Source organism: Condylostylus longicornis, unplaced genomic scaffold, assembly GCF_029603195.1.
Source record: "Condylostylus longicornis isolate FDR11 unplaced genomic scaffold, ASM2960319v2 ptg000005l, whole genome shotgun sequence".
Classification (NCBI taxonomy): Eukaryota; Metazoa; Arthropoda; class Insecta; order Diptera; family Dolichopodidae; genus Condylostylus; species Condylostylus longicornis.
The window spans coordinates 3,983,016-3,998,726 of NW_026577974.1; the positions used below are offsets into that span (position 1 = coordinate 3,983,016).

Below are 15,711 nucleotides of genomic sequence, written 5' to 3' on the forward strand. Positions count from 1 at the left end.
GTAATAAAAACTTTCATTAATATTTTGTAGAGGAAAAACATAAAGAAAACAATTTTCTTTTTTTTTAATTGGTTTCTTGAAGATTAAAAGAAAGTTTTATATTAGAGAGATTCCTTTTTTATCTAAACAAAAAGAAAAAAACATAAAAAATAATAATATGGGGTTAATAAAGTCAAATAAATTGACGATTAATATTTGGACACACAGTTCATGTATATAATGTTACCTATGTTGACGCAACTGTCAAATATCAATTTTCTTTAAGTATGGAATAATAAGTAGATTTATTTTAAATTTATGTGTCTCCAAGTTATGCCAAAATGGTTTTTAATTATTTATTTTAAACAAATAAATAATCAAAATTATTATTAAAATAAAATTATTAAAATAGTCTAAATAATAATATTAATAGATAATGATATCGTAAGTTTTTTCATCAAAATTCTTAACATAATTTTTTCAGAAAATTTAGTACTAAAATATTTCACCGTGAATTTGACTTTCATATAGCCATTGTGAATAAAACAGCTGTTGCTTATCATATGACAGCAAGTATAATAAAATTAAACATCTATACAAAAGTATGATAAACTACTGGTTTGTCAAAGCATCTTTTGGACTTCTATTTACATAAATTATTATATTTATATTTGGCGAGTCCTACATAAAATAAGGCTGATGATTTTATTTTTTGAAATAAAATTAATTAATTGCATTTTATGTTGTCTTCTTTTAAAATCAATAGTATAAGTTAATTAAAGTGTAAAACTATAAAATATTTGTAACTAAACTGGAAGCTTTTTGAGTAATTCTTAAAGTTTTTTCAAGAATTAATTCTTAAACAAAATAGTAAGGAAATTATAGGTTTTTGGTAAGTTTTGCTTTTAATATTGTAATTTAAAATAAAAATGCCAAATACAATAGAGATTTTTATCTTATCACTCAGTTATGTAACTATATAACTAAAAGTACAAAGGTCGTGTGATATAAAATTTTTACTTTCTCTTTTTTATATCTTTTAGGGTATATAAATATTCAGAGGTTTTCGTAACAATTTATTTTAATTATGACTGAACAAAAGACAAACCCAGCAAAATATTTTCTTTGCGGAGGATTTGGTGGAATATGTACTGTAATCACAGGACATCCTCTTGATACAATAAAGGTAACGTTAGATGAACATACACCTAAAGACATATAAATTTTAATATATTTAAATTTCAAATTGATTAGTACTAATTGATATTGGAAGTTAATTATAAATTTGTGCCACGATCCAAATCTCAAAAATATAATTTTGTCCTCTAAGCAAATAATTTCACTTTTTAAATTTCGATATTGGTCAGATGATCATTTAATGAATTTGTTTTCTAATTTCAATCAACTCTTAAATAGAGTATAATATTTTGAATGTATATATGTTTATGTGTATATAATCCATATAATCAAAACATTCGGGTTTTTCTGGAATCCAATTTCATTTAATTTATTTTTAAATACATAAATGAAAGTTGAATTAAATAATAAATAGTAAATCAAACACAGAAAGAAAATGATGTTAATTGTTTTTAATTTTAGGTGCGATTACAAACTATGCCGATTCCAGCAGCCGGCCAGGCTCCATTATATGCTGGAACATTTGATTGTGCGTCGAAAACTATAAAAAATGAAGGATTTCGCGGGTTATATAAAGGAATGTCAGCACCATTAGTTGGTGTTGTACCGATATTTGCAATAAGTTTCTTCGGTTATGGATTAGGGAAGCGCTTGTTACAAACGGGTGATAATAAGCTCACATATAATGACCATTTTTTGGCTGGGGCTTTCTCAGGATGTTTTACAACGATTATTGTGGCACCAGGTGAAAGAATTAAGTGTTTATTACAAGTTCAAGCTAATACTGAGGGGCCAAAGTTATATAACGGTATGGTTGACTGTGCAAAAAAATTGTACAGGGAAGGTGGCATGAAAAGTCTGTATAGAGGTACACTTCCAACATTTTTGAGAGGTAAGTACACTTTAATTTTAAATTAGTCAACTTTTATGAATGCTTTTCATAACGTTTATAAAGTTTTTAGCTTTAAATACATTGGAATACCATTTTGATTTTTGTGAATTAAGTTTATTTAATGTACATAATACATTTTTTTACACGTTTAGTATTATACTAATCGTTATAGTTTAAAAATAACTATCTTAAAACTTAAAAGACGATATGAGTAATATTCGATTAAAACAGGTTTGAGCAACAAACCGATTGCAAATACCTAATTCAAATTATTTTTTTAGATATTGTTAAATGAATTTAAATCATCAATTTTACCAAAAATATTTGCGAATTCGTTTTCGTTATTGTTATGTGTACTTAAATATTTTAAACTATTTACATGCCCTTTATTTCCAGAATTTGATCTCTTTTCTGAGTTTTTCTTCCATTTATTCCTTCGCATTTTCTTACTACTAGCGTCTTTTTCAAATTCGTTATTTTCACGATTTTTCTTTACTTTTTCCTTATGATTTTTTTTTAAATTATTATCTTGCTCATTATTTTTAAGGTGTTTTAAACCTTTTTTACCGTCTTGTTTTATGCCGCATTGTAGATCTCGACGAAGAACATAGTACAAGCCGCGATTTTTTAGGTTTTGGCATCTCGGCGATAGTCTATTATCAAAACTGTAACTATTGATTTTTTTACAAGAAATTATCTTTTCAGTTTTAAAGTCTTTTATACACTTTTCTATTCTCATATTTCGAAATTGGTTTGTAATTCTTTTTTCCCAAAAGATCATATCACAAGAACATTTCCATGGATTTCCGGTTAAGCGAAGAAGTTTCAAAGTGGAACTCATAAAAAAATTTGACGGTAAAAATTTTAATTTATTATTTTGTAAATATATTTCAATTATATTAATTTGATCATCAAAAGTTCCTGGTTGAATATAGGTAAGCTGATTATTAGACAAATCAATAATTTCCAAATTCACACTGCCGATGAAAGCATCCATTGAAATTTCTTTAATACCACAATAACTCAAATTTAGATCCTTTAATTCTTCTAAATCTACAAACGCATCAAAATCAATTTTACCAATATAACCATGTACTGTTAGAGTTTTGATTTGTTTTAAATTCTTAAAAATGTTCTGATTTAAGGATGCTATAGAAATGTTATTGATATTCAAATATTTTAACATATTAAGTGACTCAAACGGTTTATTATTATTCAATTCGAGCATCATATCATTACTCCCTAAATATATAACTTGTGTTGTATTCATAACTCCAAATGTTGCTGGAAAAATGTAATGTATTGGATTATGGCGAAAATCTATGATTTCTAATTTTGGGAAAGGTGGAAACGTCAATTCTGATAATTTCGTAAGATTATTAAAACTCAAATTTAAAATTTCTAAATCTAATAATCCAGCCAATGATCTATAATGTAAATCAAATATATTATTGTGAGCTAATGATAATGTTTTAATATGTAAAGCACCATATAAGGCAAATGCTGGTATTATTTTTATATCATTTTCTTCTAATGATAAATGCTGTAGTTCCGATAATCCATCAAACATTTCCCAATGTAATTCATCTAAATGGCATTTATAAATTCTCAAAATTTCTAAACTTTTCCAATTATAAAATGATGGCATACGTGATTTTTTCATTTCTTTTACATAAATCTCATATGGTAAAATTTCATATTCATTTTCGATTATTTCCAATGATAAATTATATGTTGCCATTTTTTCACTATTTGGAACATAATTGAAACTTTCACTTGGATGAATTGGATTTTTTGGTCGTTTAAATAATTCACTGCCTTCCAATTTAATTGAATCGAAATTTGCATTTACCAGAAAATCTAATGGTTCATCAATTAATAATCTTAAACTTTGATCAGCTGGTCCTCGTATTTCTAAAGTTGATAATTGATTTAAAGGCTTCAATGAACTAGTTAAAACTAAAAAATTAAGAAAATACAAAAATATTAATTTTATTGCAAAGATTTCAATATGCAAAAGAAAAATACTTGTTATATTATGTTTAGTTTCACTATATAATATTACAAGTGATTGGATATCATGTGGTAATTGTTCAAATAGTTCTTTAGGATCAGTGTTCCTTTGTAAAATACAAGTTGCTTGTTTTATTAATGGATTTGTTAAATAAGAATCATCTCCTTCATATAATGCCTGAGTGAAAATGAAAAAAAAATAATTAACAATAAAATTTTAAAACAAATAAAATTTTTTTTTCTATTTTTAATTTTACTTCATTATTGTTAACCAAATCTTCTTCTTTATAATTTAATTTATTCATTTGATTATTTCCTGAATTCATAAAATTTATCCATCTTGATATTGATAGATCCATAAAATGTGCATTTTGACAAAAACATTGTTTAGGGCAATTAATATTATCATAATCAGCATTCCATATTTCGGCACTCAGACTCTCCTGTCAAAATATCAAAATTTCAATATTAAATATTCGAGTAAATCTGAATAATGTATGTTTTTCAATTTAATCAAATTTAATAATAAATCATGATGGAAAAAATTTAAAGAAAAAATTTTTCCTGTTCTTGTTATGTTTTTGTTCAGACATAGTTAAAATATAACTCAGTTTGATTTATGTTATTTACTTTTTAAATTATAAAGTAAGACATAAATTTTTTTTTTTATTTTTGAATAAGTTTTTATATTTTAATTTAATCCCCAATATTTAACGCGTGCGTATAAAACGCTTTGTACAAATTTAGTTTTTATATTACATTTAACACTTTATTTATACACAGTTTAATTTGAGCTGATTTCAATCCCTTGGAATGAAAAATTAAAATTGTTATACTCAATTTTTCAATTATTTTCGTTTAATATTTACTTAAAATTATTATTTTATTTATTAATATTTGCTTTACTTATTTATTATATTTTTATTTATAATTAATTTAATTTTATATATTTATTATTAATTATTAAATCATTTAGTTAAATAATTATTGTTAACAGTTTAATATCGTAATTATCGTTAATTATTTGTATATATATTTTGAATTATTTAATGAACATTTTTTTAATATTTCATTTTATTTAGTAATTCTCTTTTATTAATTCTAATGGAAATGAATTGTTACTAATTCTATTTTTATTCGCATTTGATTTATTATGTACATATGTATAAATTTTTATTATTTTACTGATAAGTTGGCGTATATTGTTATGTAAGCCTTAAAACAATTAAGAGTTGCCGCCATATAAATCCATTTTAGTACTTTCTTTTTTACATGGAGTCCAATTAATTAATTAATTATTTAAATTATCTTATGTAGTGTTTTTTATTATATATTATATAATTATTTAATCCTTTAATTATTGGCATATTATATTTTCAATACCGTAATATTTATTAATTCTCTAATATTCTTAACATTAATTAATATCGTAATCTATTGTAAAAAAAATATTAATTTTTAAATCGAAAAATAATTATTTTAAATTTTCTTTTTTTGACTAAATTTTTTATTTTGTATATTTTTTTGTATTATTTTAAAAAAAGCTTCTTACTATAATAAAACTCGTAAAGAATATCGTAATTATTAAAATATAATATTTCATGTTCATCTCTTCTTCTTTTTTATTAAATTTACTCGTAAATTTAATAAATTAATTAATATAATATTAATGTAAATTTTTTCTAAATTAAATTCAAAGAAAAAATATATTTGAAATATACATGTATATTTAATTGCATTTCACTAAAAAACAACAAAAAAAAAAACAAAAAAACAAATATTATTTTTAATAATTAAAAAAAAAATAATAATTTTAACGCATAATCATACCGAGATGTTTTAAAGAAGACTGAAATTTTCAACAATTTTGCCATGTGATAGACCTAGTAGAATAATATACGATATTTAACGAAATCTCATCATAGAATAAGGGAAGTGTCGATTATTATTATTTTCTTTATTTCTTATAAAATGAAACAAAAACAAAACAAAAAAGAAACTTATTTGTTATTATTTTACTATCCGTCTGTCACATATTGCATAAGTTACTGTTTTGCGTATACGACAAAATTTACGATTTAATCTGAGTCTAATGTAAAGTGGTTTATGTAAACCATGTTTCTCATTAGAATTTTTAATAGTAAAATGACGACAATTAATTTTTTTGTGGAAGGTTTTGTGACAGCGATCCATTGATTATTATTTTGATTATAATTTTCGTGACAAATTGTTAAATTTCGACGTAAAGTCTGAGATAATTTCAGTATGACATTGTGTAAACAGTCATTAGATTTTATCATATTATATTTATGTAAGCACCTAAGAAATTATAATTTTTTAATGAATAGCCCTTTAGAATTATATGCAATCAAAATTTGTTTTGTCAAAAAATTTGGGTTTCTTGTTTGCTGTTACATTCTAGTTAGCTCTTCTTGTAATATTTATAACAATTTAGTTGAGGTTCTTGAATATATTTCGGCTGTTGCTAACGCGGAAGACGATATCATCATATCGATTTACAGTAAATTAAAATCGTGGCGATTTTAATTTACCCCATATTTCCCAGAAGTTGCTTGATAAAGAAATTTTGCATCACGACAGCTTCAGTTTCTTCTATTACTGAAGCAACACTTTTTGGTAGTTTTAATTCTAATAATTTACAACAAATTTAATTATAATGGTTATTTCTTATAATTATTATGTTGAAAAATTTTTTAAAAATGCGGCGGTAATTGCGACCAACGTTCTATTTTATTGCAAAACTTTATAATTTTAGAGCATTTGTTTTTTATTTTATTATATTTTTTGTTTTTAGAAGGATGTTGTTTATCAGTATATAATTTTTTGTAATTTTTTTTTTTAATATTACACTATCAATAATTATTATGTAGTTATATTGTGGGTACACCATCATAGTATGCATGTATAACAGTTTCTTTATGATTATATTGCATTTATTATTAGATTTGTACTTTTATTTAGTAAATTTGTTTTATTTCTTTTTTACTGTTTTAATGGATATTTTGTTTTTTTTTACATTTCTTTAAAGATTTTATAATATTGAAATATCTTTTATACCATTTTATATAACAAATGCATTCATAAATAGATTCACATACACACATAATTTGTATATGCATTTCTGGTATCTTTTGAAATTCAAAAAAAAGGAAAATTTTAAACTATGTCTAAAGATAAAAAAAAATATATATTTTAAAATATAAAATAGAATTTGATAAAAATTATTGCAGTTTTTCAATCTTTATTTCATTCTATTATTACAATTTTCTATTACATCATTGTTATTTAAATTTAATTAAGAAAAATTTCAATTAAATTAAATGTCTTCGTACCATAACGGACTTAAATGGCCTAAGTGAACCCATCGCGGAGCCGCGTCAATCTATCCCAACTGCAACAGAACACATATCGTACAACCATATTGTCTTTTTGTATTAAAATATTTAAAGATAATAAGATTTTTTAAAAATTTTCTATATTATAAATTCAAAGCAAGAAAACCAAACAAAGAGCTACGGATCTTCAGACTTTTGTTTTTTAATAAATGAAAAAATTGCTTATTTGTAATAATATTTAGCTACTGACCCATTCGATTTACGATACGGTGAACTATCGCGTTATATGTACATAGATAGTAAATAATAAAATTTTCGAAGTATATAATTTTAATCGAAGTATGTAATTTTAATCGATCAAATTTTGTACCTAGAAAACAATAAATACTTACGGTTATATAAAGAAATAAAGCACATAAAATCATTTCAATCACAGAAGACGTGATTTTAGTGATGATCTAAATAATATCCAAATTTTCTTAATTTATATACAAAAGTGTGAACTAAGAAATTATTCTTGTATATATTTTTAATCGTGTATACATAACTATAAAGAAGCAGATAAATTTTACTGTAGTCGCCACAATATCTTAAAAGTTTCTATATTTTTAATAAAAAATATAAAAAATATTTTGATAAAATCACAATACAACAACACAAATAAGTTTATCTCTTCATTTATTTAAATTCAAAACAATTAAACATAGTATAGTAAGAAATAATAAAAGCGCCAAAAAAATTTTTAATTAAAATGTTATTATTTATTAACAAAAAGAATTTTCAATAGTTTAATAGGTCATAAATATTTTTAAAATTGCATTAAAATTTTTTATACTTTACTAATCGGAAATTGAAGTTATATCAAACATAATCGATTCAAATGATAAAAAAAAATCGATATTAATTTTGACATTAAAATTTTTAACAAAAACTATAATTTTTTTTTTAATAATACATATTATATTTTGTAGAAATTCCTGGAGGTGGTCTTTATTTCTTTGCTTATGAATATGTTCAGGATAAAGCGAAAGAAAGATCTGGTTCACAAACAGTTAGTCTTTTACAAACAATATTTGCTGGTGGTGCAGCTGGTATGGCATATTGGATTTTAGGTATGCCACCAGATGTTATTAAAAGCAGATTACAAACTGGTAAGTAATACACGTGCACCTAAATAAAATAATAAAAATTAAAAAATTAATCTAAAAGAAATGAAATAATAATTATTCAATTTTTATTTTAGCTCCAAGTGGTAGATATCCTGGTGGTGTAAGACAAGTTTTAAGTGAATTATTAAAAACAGAAGGACCAAGAGCTCTTTATAAAGGTGTAACACCGGTTATGTTAAGAGCATTCCCAGCAAATGCTGCATGTTTTGTAGGTTTTGAATTACTTATGAAATTCTTTGATAAATTTTTCCCGAACTTTTAGTGTATAATTTTTAATACACATACATAACTACATATATATATAATTTTATTTGAATATTTTAATTTTATAACAATCAAAGTAGTAAATCACAATAATTAGTTATTTTAAATGACAACATGACTGGGAAATTACTTTTATATAATAGCTAGTATATAGAAAAAAAAAAGAAAAATAACAAAAAACCTATGTAAAACTTGGATTTTTTTTTAATAGCAATATTGTTAATTCATTTAGATGGTTAGTTTACTAAATTTACCATTTTGATTTTTTCAAGAAAATAAAAATACAGAACTCTCTAATTGTAAGAAATTTTGTATAATTTTATTTTTTACAATAATGATAATATAAAATATATGAAACATTTTTATTGTTATAAATATGTTGTTTTTATTTCATTACTATTATCTTTATACTACATTTTTTAAAAATATTTTGATATAAGAAAAATTCTTAAAAATTTATTGAATTTTGTTTATGTTTGGAATTCAGTACGGATTAATCTTGTTAATTTGAAATTGTTCTGAATTATTTTAAAAATATTAAAAAATTTTATTGAAATGCAAATTAAAATTGAAAACAACAGATACAAAAACCACAAATGGTTAGGTATTTTTGTTTTTAAAATTGAATTATAACATGTTATGAACTACAAACTCAAGGCAATCGAATAATGGACGTCTAGCATATTTTTTTAGTAAATTAAAGCAGTATTTAACAAAAGAAATCGAGTTGAGTTCTCATTTAACGAAATTCAGGAAGACTGGTGAATATGTGTCAACAACGGATTGTTTAAAGCCTTTAAAAATTCTACTTTGCTCCTGGGAGGAGCATAGGGCTGGTGCACGATATTGTAAATAACTATGAACCAACTACTAACGTCATTAAATTTAATAGGTAGGTCACGAGCCTACCGTGAAATGAAATAAAAAGAAACAAAATTTTTCTATTGAAAATTTATAAAATTTATTTGACTTTATTTTTTACATACAATGTTTTCCATCCATCTTTTTCTCCACAATTAAATCTTCTTTTCATTATTTTTTGTTTTCTATATTTTGAAATATTTATTTTCTTATAATAATTTTTTTATTTTTGTTTAATAATATTTAATTATTATTTTATTTTTTTTTCTTATAATAAGAGACGCATACAATTTTGTTTGTATTACAAAATTTAACTTAATATTAAAAAATTTTATAGCTAATATTTGGAGTAGAAGGAAATAATATATTGTTTATGTACAAAAAAAAATAATAATAATTTAAAATTTAAAAATACAATAAAATAATAGTATAATAATACATATTTACAAGACAAAAAAAAAAATCCCAACATCTAAGTTACCTCATGGAGGCAAAAAAATGAATTCAATTAAAAAATTATTTTAAGCATTTTTTATATAGTAACACAATTTTATTTTAGTTTATTGAATGGATTAATAATTAATAAATTATTGTTTTTCATTAAAATTTTGAATTTATATATATTTTATATATTATTTATATATACATATATAATATAATAATAATATAAGATGCATTACATTCACATGTATTTCATGCTTTCTCAATATTGATTCAAAATTTTAAAGTACATACATTTTATTATTTAAACTTCTTACAAAATGAAAAATATTGGAAAAAAATCAAAATTACTATTAAGTACCAACACCTAAAATATGTAAATTAAAGCATTGTTTTTTTTATAATATAAATTTCTTTTTGTAAATTTAAAAAATTTTTAAAAATTAATTTTTTTTTTTATTGACAGTGCGTGCATTTTATACAAATAATATATATAATATATTTTATAATAAATATAAATAATATAAGATTTTTAGAAACTTTAAATTTAAAAAGAGTATAAGCTTGGAAAAAAATTATTTGTTAGCAAAATTTGTAATAAAATTTGAAATAAAAATAATTATATTGAAAATATTTGATTTTATAATTAACATTTTTTGTATGCAATATTTAAAATTTATTTTAATTCAGTCATGTCATACTGAACAAGAATAAAATTAAAAACAATACAATTAAAAAAAATTAAAGATAATTATGAGTTATTATTAAAATTCATGTTAAAATTATGAAATCATTATTAAAAATTTATTAAAAATTTATTTGATAAAATTATAATATAAAAATTGATTTTTCAAAATATATAATATAAATAATATATTTAAAGAAATGTTGGTTGAATAAATTATAACACAACCTTAATTATATAATAAATATAGTAAATATATTTATTATTTAATTTTAATTGTATTCAATTACTTTTAGAATTTCAAGTAATAATTAAATAGACTATTTCATTCATTTGAAAGAGTTTAAGAGGTTTTATTTTTTAGTTGATAGGGATTTTTTTATAAAATGGAATATATCATAAAAGAAGAATAATAAATTTGATAGAAAAGATTAAGGATATGAATTGTATAAATATAATAAATAAAAATGTCTATACATTAATAATATAATTGTTATATAATTGGTTTAATTAAAAATATATTTAGAAAGGTAGATAGATATTTGAATGTTATATGAAATAAAATTATAATTTTGTATTTTTATTACAATTAAAATAATATTTTATTAAAAAACTCAATGAAAGATTTAATAATAATTTTACAATATCTTTTTCTAATATTTTATATATTAAATATGAATAAAATAAAATTATATTAATTTCTTTTTTTAAAAAAATCTTTCAAATCGATTTTGTTTTTAATAAAATATTGCAATAATTATACAATATTTGTACAAAATTTGAATAAAATATGTGATACAATATTAAAATATTATAATTTTATCATATTTCTTTAATGAATTGATAGATAGAGTATAATATAATAAAGAAGCTTTTGTAATACATTTTTGAAGTTTTAAAAAATCTTTATTAATTTTAGCTCACTTAATTTTGCTAACATTAAAAAAAGTGAAATTTTAAATAAATAAAGTAGTAAAAAAATATATGATTTATGATGTATGTATAATGTATATTATATTCGAATGTATAAGAAAAATTATAAAAATAATAAGGAAAAAAACAAATATTTATAAATATACATATTGTATATTAATACTGATATATAAAAGAGAAAAATTTATGTATAGGTTTTAATGTAAAGTAAAGTTTTAATGTTTAGAAATAATATGTAAAATTTTTAAATTAAAATTTAAAATTAAATTTAATCGGAATGCAATTAAATTATTAAATATTTGAAAAATATGTTGTTTAATTAAATTAAGTTGAAAATTATAATATTAATTTGCAATTTGTATATGATACTGAAGTACAGATATAGAGTAGTTAAATATAGAATATGGAATGGTGCAGAATGTGAAACAAAAACAAAAAAAACAGACTTAAACAAAACGGACAAGATATTATTAATAGTTTTTAGATACATATTGAAAATAAATAATTATGTAGTTTTTTAGTCGATCAAATTTTTTTGTTTAAAATTTTTAAGACTAGAATTTACAATACTCAATAAAAAAATTTTAACGAGCTATTTTTGAAAAACTAACCGATATTTGAAAAATATTGTTTTTTAATTTTAAAAAACTAAACACTGAAATCAAATAAATTATTAAATACTAACTTTTCTCTACTTTATATAAAAATATTTATACAAATATATTTAATAATATATTTTTGAAATACTTAAGTTTTATATTTGAAATTAATAATTTTATAAAATACAAAATTAAGTGAGTTAATTAAATTTTTAACTACTGATGTTATATAAAATATGAGTATATAATAATATTTTTTTTTTTGTATACTACAACACTAAACATGTACATATTTCAATTTGAATTTGATAATTTATAATAATTTTCGTAAAGGAAAGAAGAAAAAAAAAATCTCGTTACTATATAAATTTCATCTTAAATATTTTCTTTAGTTTCTTATATAAATCGACAGACATTATACAATAAATTTATATTAAAAAAATATACTATTAATATATATTAATTTAATTAATATGTATTAATAATTTATTGGAGACGAATTCAAAAATCATACATTTATGTACGCAATTAAATCAATTCGATTTAATCGAATTGATTTTAAACATATTTTTTTTTTACTTTTTTTTTCTTTTATATATAAAAATTAAAATATTTATTTATTTATAAACTTAAATTCTATGTATAATTAACCCCTAAATATGTATAAATCACCAATTTTTTTTTTATTAAATAATTGTTGCTTATATCCATTTTTTGCTTTTTTTTTTTGCTATGTTTTAAAATAAATTCGATTTGTAATAATATAATTTTGAGATAATCATAATTATATAATGTTTTATAATAAATATATATATATAGAAAATATATGTATATTTAAATATATATAATATTGTATTATACAAACGAATGTGAGTATGAATGTATACGTATTTAAATAATATATTACGATTATATACAATAACTATTACAATATAAATAATCTTAAAATATTTTTATAATAATATTTTTTCAAATATTAAAGTTTTTGCTTTTACTTCTTTCAACATTACTATTATGTTCCTGATGTAATTGTTGAGTATCTTTTTCATATTGATTATAATTTTTATTTGGATCATTATTAGTATTTGAAAAATCATCAGAATTTACTGTGAATTGATTAACTCCAATATCTTCAATAGATGATGAAGTTTCACCTAATAAACATGGTTCTGATAAATTATTATTGCTGTTAAATTGTTTACGTGATGATGAATTTTCACTATTTGTATCATTTCTGTGTATCAAACGATTTTGCATCTAAAAAAAAAATAAAAAAGTTAAGAAAAAATTAATATTTGAAGTATTGATTAAAAAATTTAAAAATATCTTAAAAATATATTGTAATCGGTATAATAAATTATGTTAATATTATTATGAATATCGTAAATTAATAATATAACCGTACATAAATGCAAATTTTTCAAATTTCTGATTTACTTTTAAGTATTATTCAATATTTTAAGTATTTTTATTTACTCAACGGTTTACTTTTTAGGAAATGAATAGAATGAAATACAAGATTTCACAAAAAACTAATTAGTTTTGGTACATTACTTGCTTGAATTATGTCTTATTTACATATTTTATATAAACTTTAATAATTAACGATAAGTAACAGACTAGCATATTGATCTAATCAGATTTTAACTGATAAGTAACTAACATTGTTCAATTAATCAAGTGATCTCGGTATTTATGAAATAAATTAAATAAATGTTAATTATAATTAAGGAAAAACTATACAAAATTTGCAATTTACGACTACTTTTATGAACAACATGACAATTTACTTATTTTTAATTAATTATTTGTAATAAATTGTTTAAAATTGTTTTTTTTTTATTTAAAGAAATAAACTAGATTTATTGTTATTTTAATATTATAGTTTCCCATATACTTATATAACTATATTATTATTACATAAATGATAATTAATTATCATATACGAATTATGAACTTTATACTTTAATAAAGAATGTCGGTAGGTGTAGTACGTTATGTATATTGTAAACCCCCCCTTAATTGTACTATAATATTTCATTTGATATTTTATTTATATACATATAATAATTATTGTAAAAACAAGTTATTAAATTTAATATTTTAATATTATGGATATATGACATGGGTCCAATTATTTTATATGATTTGTCATAGAAATTTCTAGAAGAAAATACTAAGAAATTTTTAATATGACCTTTGTTTTTGCAAAGAAATTAATTTATTTTTGAATTTATTATGCGGTTTTTAATTAAGATTTTTTTTCTCATAATAAAACTGCTTTTTAATAAAAAAAAAAAAAGTTTAAGTAATTAAATAACATATTTGGTATGTACATATAGGTATGTTTTAATTAATTTGTTAAGTGTTTTGTTAAAAAAAAGTATATGAAATATGTTTGAATAAAATTTATTTATGTTAAAAAATAAAACAAGATCTTAAATATTTGTTTAACAAACAAAGTTTGAATGTTTTTTTTTTAATTTATTTTCGTATTAAAATATTTGATTAAAATTTTAATACAAAATCAATATTAAAAATTAATATTTTAAAATCTTGATTTTTGACTCTATTAAACATTATCAAATAAAAAAAAATAATAAAGAATAGATTAATTAATTAATTTTAATCAATGCTTAAAGTTTAATTGATTCAATCAACGTGTTTGTTAGTCAACAAATTTTTATTAAAATTAAAATAATAATTTCAAGAGACCACAAAAAAAAAACCTATACCTTAATACTTTTTTTTTTAAACAACTCTACATTAATAAAATATTAATGTAAACTATAAACTAATAAAATTTATATGAATTTTATACTTCTATTAGTATATTAGTGGAAATTTTTGAATAAATTTTAAAGAAATTACTGTAATTGAATCTTTACCGGAAATAAATGGTGCCATTTTGGCTGCTATAATTTCTGAACTTTAAAACTGTACTCAAACAATTTCAACTATAATATATTTGTTTTTTCAAAATGTTTTTTTCAAATCAATTAATAAATTTGAATTATTTATAAAAAAAATATTAGTTTTTCATTTTTAAATACAGTTAAACTGTATAAGGTTAATGTTATTTTCATATTATTTATTAAATTAATAATTAATTTCATAAGAATAAATTAAATCAAATGTAAATAATAAAGGTATCTATTACAACATTTATGAAAATGTAAAAATAAATTTAGTGAATTTATAAAACTTGAAAACTATATAAAAATGAATTAAATTTAAAATTCCGGTTTCAAATGACAATATTTCTCAAAGCACAAATATAGAAAACGTTTTCCTAAATTTCGTATACCTCTAGTTCGTATATCAAAAGATATTTTAAAAATTAATTCAAAACACATATAAAAACATAGTAAATTAAATATCT

The 15,711-nt window shown here is 20.4% G+C and overlaps 3 protein-coding genes across 4 annotated transcripts in view; 1 reads left to right on the plus strand and 2 right to left on the minus strand.

The window, feature by feature from the left end:
• The first annotated feature begins 673 nt into the window (after window positions 1-673).
• Window positions 674-9,111, plus strand: LOC129615111 (congested-like trachea protein). The gene is made up of 5 exons (XM_055530188.1): window positions 674-871; window positions 1,023-1,165; window positions 1,579-2,008; window positions 8,349-8,528; window positions 8,621-9,111. Exons 2-5 carry the CDS (start codon window positions 1,067-1,069, stop codon window positions 8,806-8,808), a joined length of 897 nt encoding a protein of 298 aa, XP_055386163.1. The 5' UTR covers window positions 674-871; window positions 1,023-1,066; the 3' UTR covers window positions 8,809-9,111.
• LOC129615101 (leucine-rich repeat-containing protein 15-like) lies at window positions 2,156-5,650 on the minus strand. Of its 2 annotated transcripts, XM_055530180.1 has the most exons (4): window positions 5,574-5,650; window positions 4,279-4,464; window positions 4,037-4,199; window positions 2,156-3,967 (listed from the first exon to the last, which is right to left on the minus strand). In XM_055530180.1, the coding sequence occupies exons 1-4, from the start codon at window positions 5,628-5,630 to the stop codon at window positions 2,286-2,288; spliced, it is 2,088 nt and encodes a 695-aa protein (XP_055386155.1). In that variant the 5' UTR covers window positions 5,631-5,650; the 3' UTR covers window positions 2,156-2,285. The 2 variants fall into 2 exon arrangements, with proteins under 2 accessions (XP_055386155.1, XP_055386147.1); XM_055530172.1 differs by having other exon boundaries at window positions 2,156-4,199.
• Window positions 9,112-13,257: 4,146 nt separating the features above from the next.
• The window catches only part of LOC129615449 (scavenger receptor class B member 1), a 39,880-nt gene continuing 37,426 nt past the window's right edge, over window positions 13,258-15,711 (minus strand). The window contains exon 11 of the mRNA XM_055530670.1: window positions 13,258-13,586. Within this exon, the coding sequence (XP_055386645.1) occupies window positions 13,299-13,586 (288 nt within the window). The 3' untranslated portion in view covers window positions 13,258-13,298. The remainder of the gene's footprint in view (window positions 13,587-15,711) is intronic.

Coding starts and splice junctions, on each gene's coding strand:
- LOC129615111 (XM_055530188.1), top strand. CDS start 1,067: ATGACTGAACAAAAGACAAACCCAGCAAAATATTTTCTTTGCGGAGGA. Junction 2,009..8,348: donor ACTTCCAACATTTTTGAGAG/GTAAGTACACTT, acceptor TATATTTTGTAG/AAATTCCTGGAGGTGGTCTT. Junction 8,529..8,620: donor TAAAAGCAGATTACAAACTG/GTAAGTAATACA, acceptor TTTTTATTTTAG/CTCCAAGTGGTAGATATCCT.
- LOC129615101 (XM_055530172.1), bottom strand. CDS start 5,630: ATGAACATGAAATATTATATTTTAATAATTACGATATTCTTTACGAGT. Junction 4,465..5,573: donor TCTTTACGAGTTTTATTATA/GTAAGAAGCTTT, acceptor ATATTTTGACAG/GAGAGTCTGAGTGCCGAAAT. Junction 4,200..4,278: donor ATTTGGTTAACAATAATGAA/GTAAAATTAAAA, acceptor ATTTTCACTCAG/GCATTATATGAAGGAGATGA.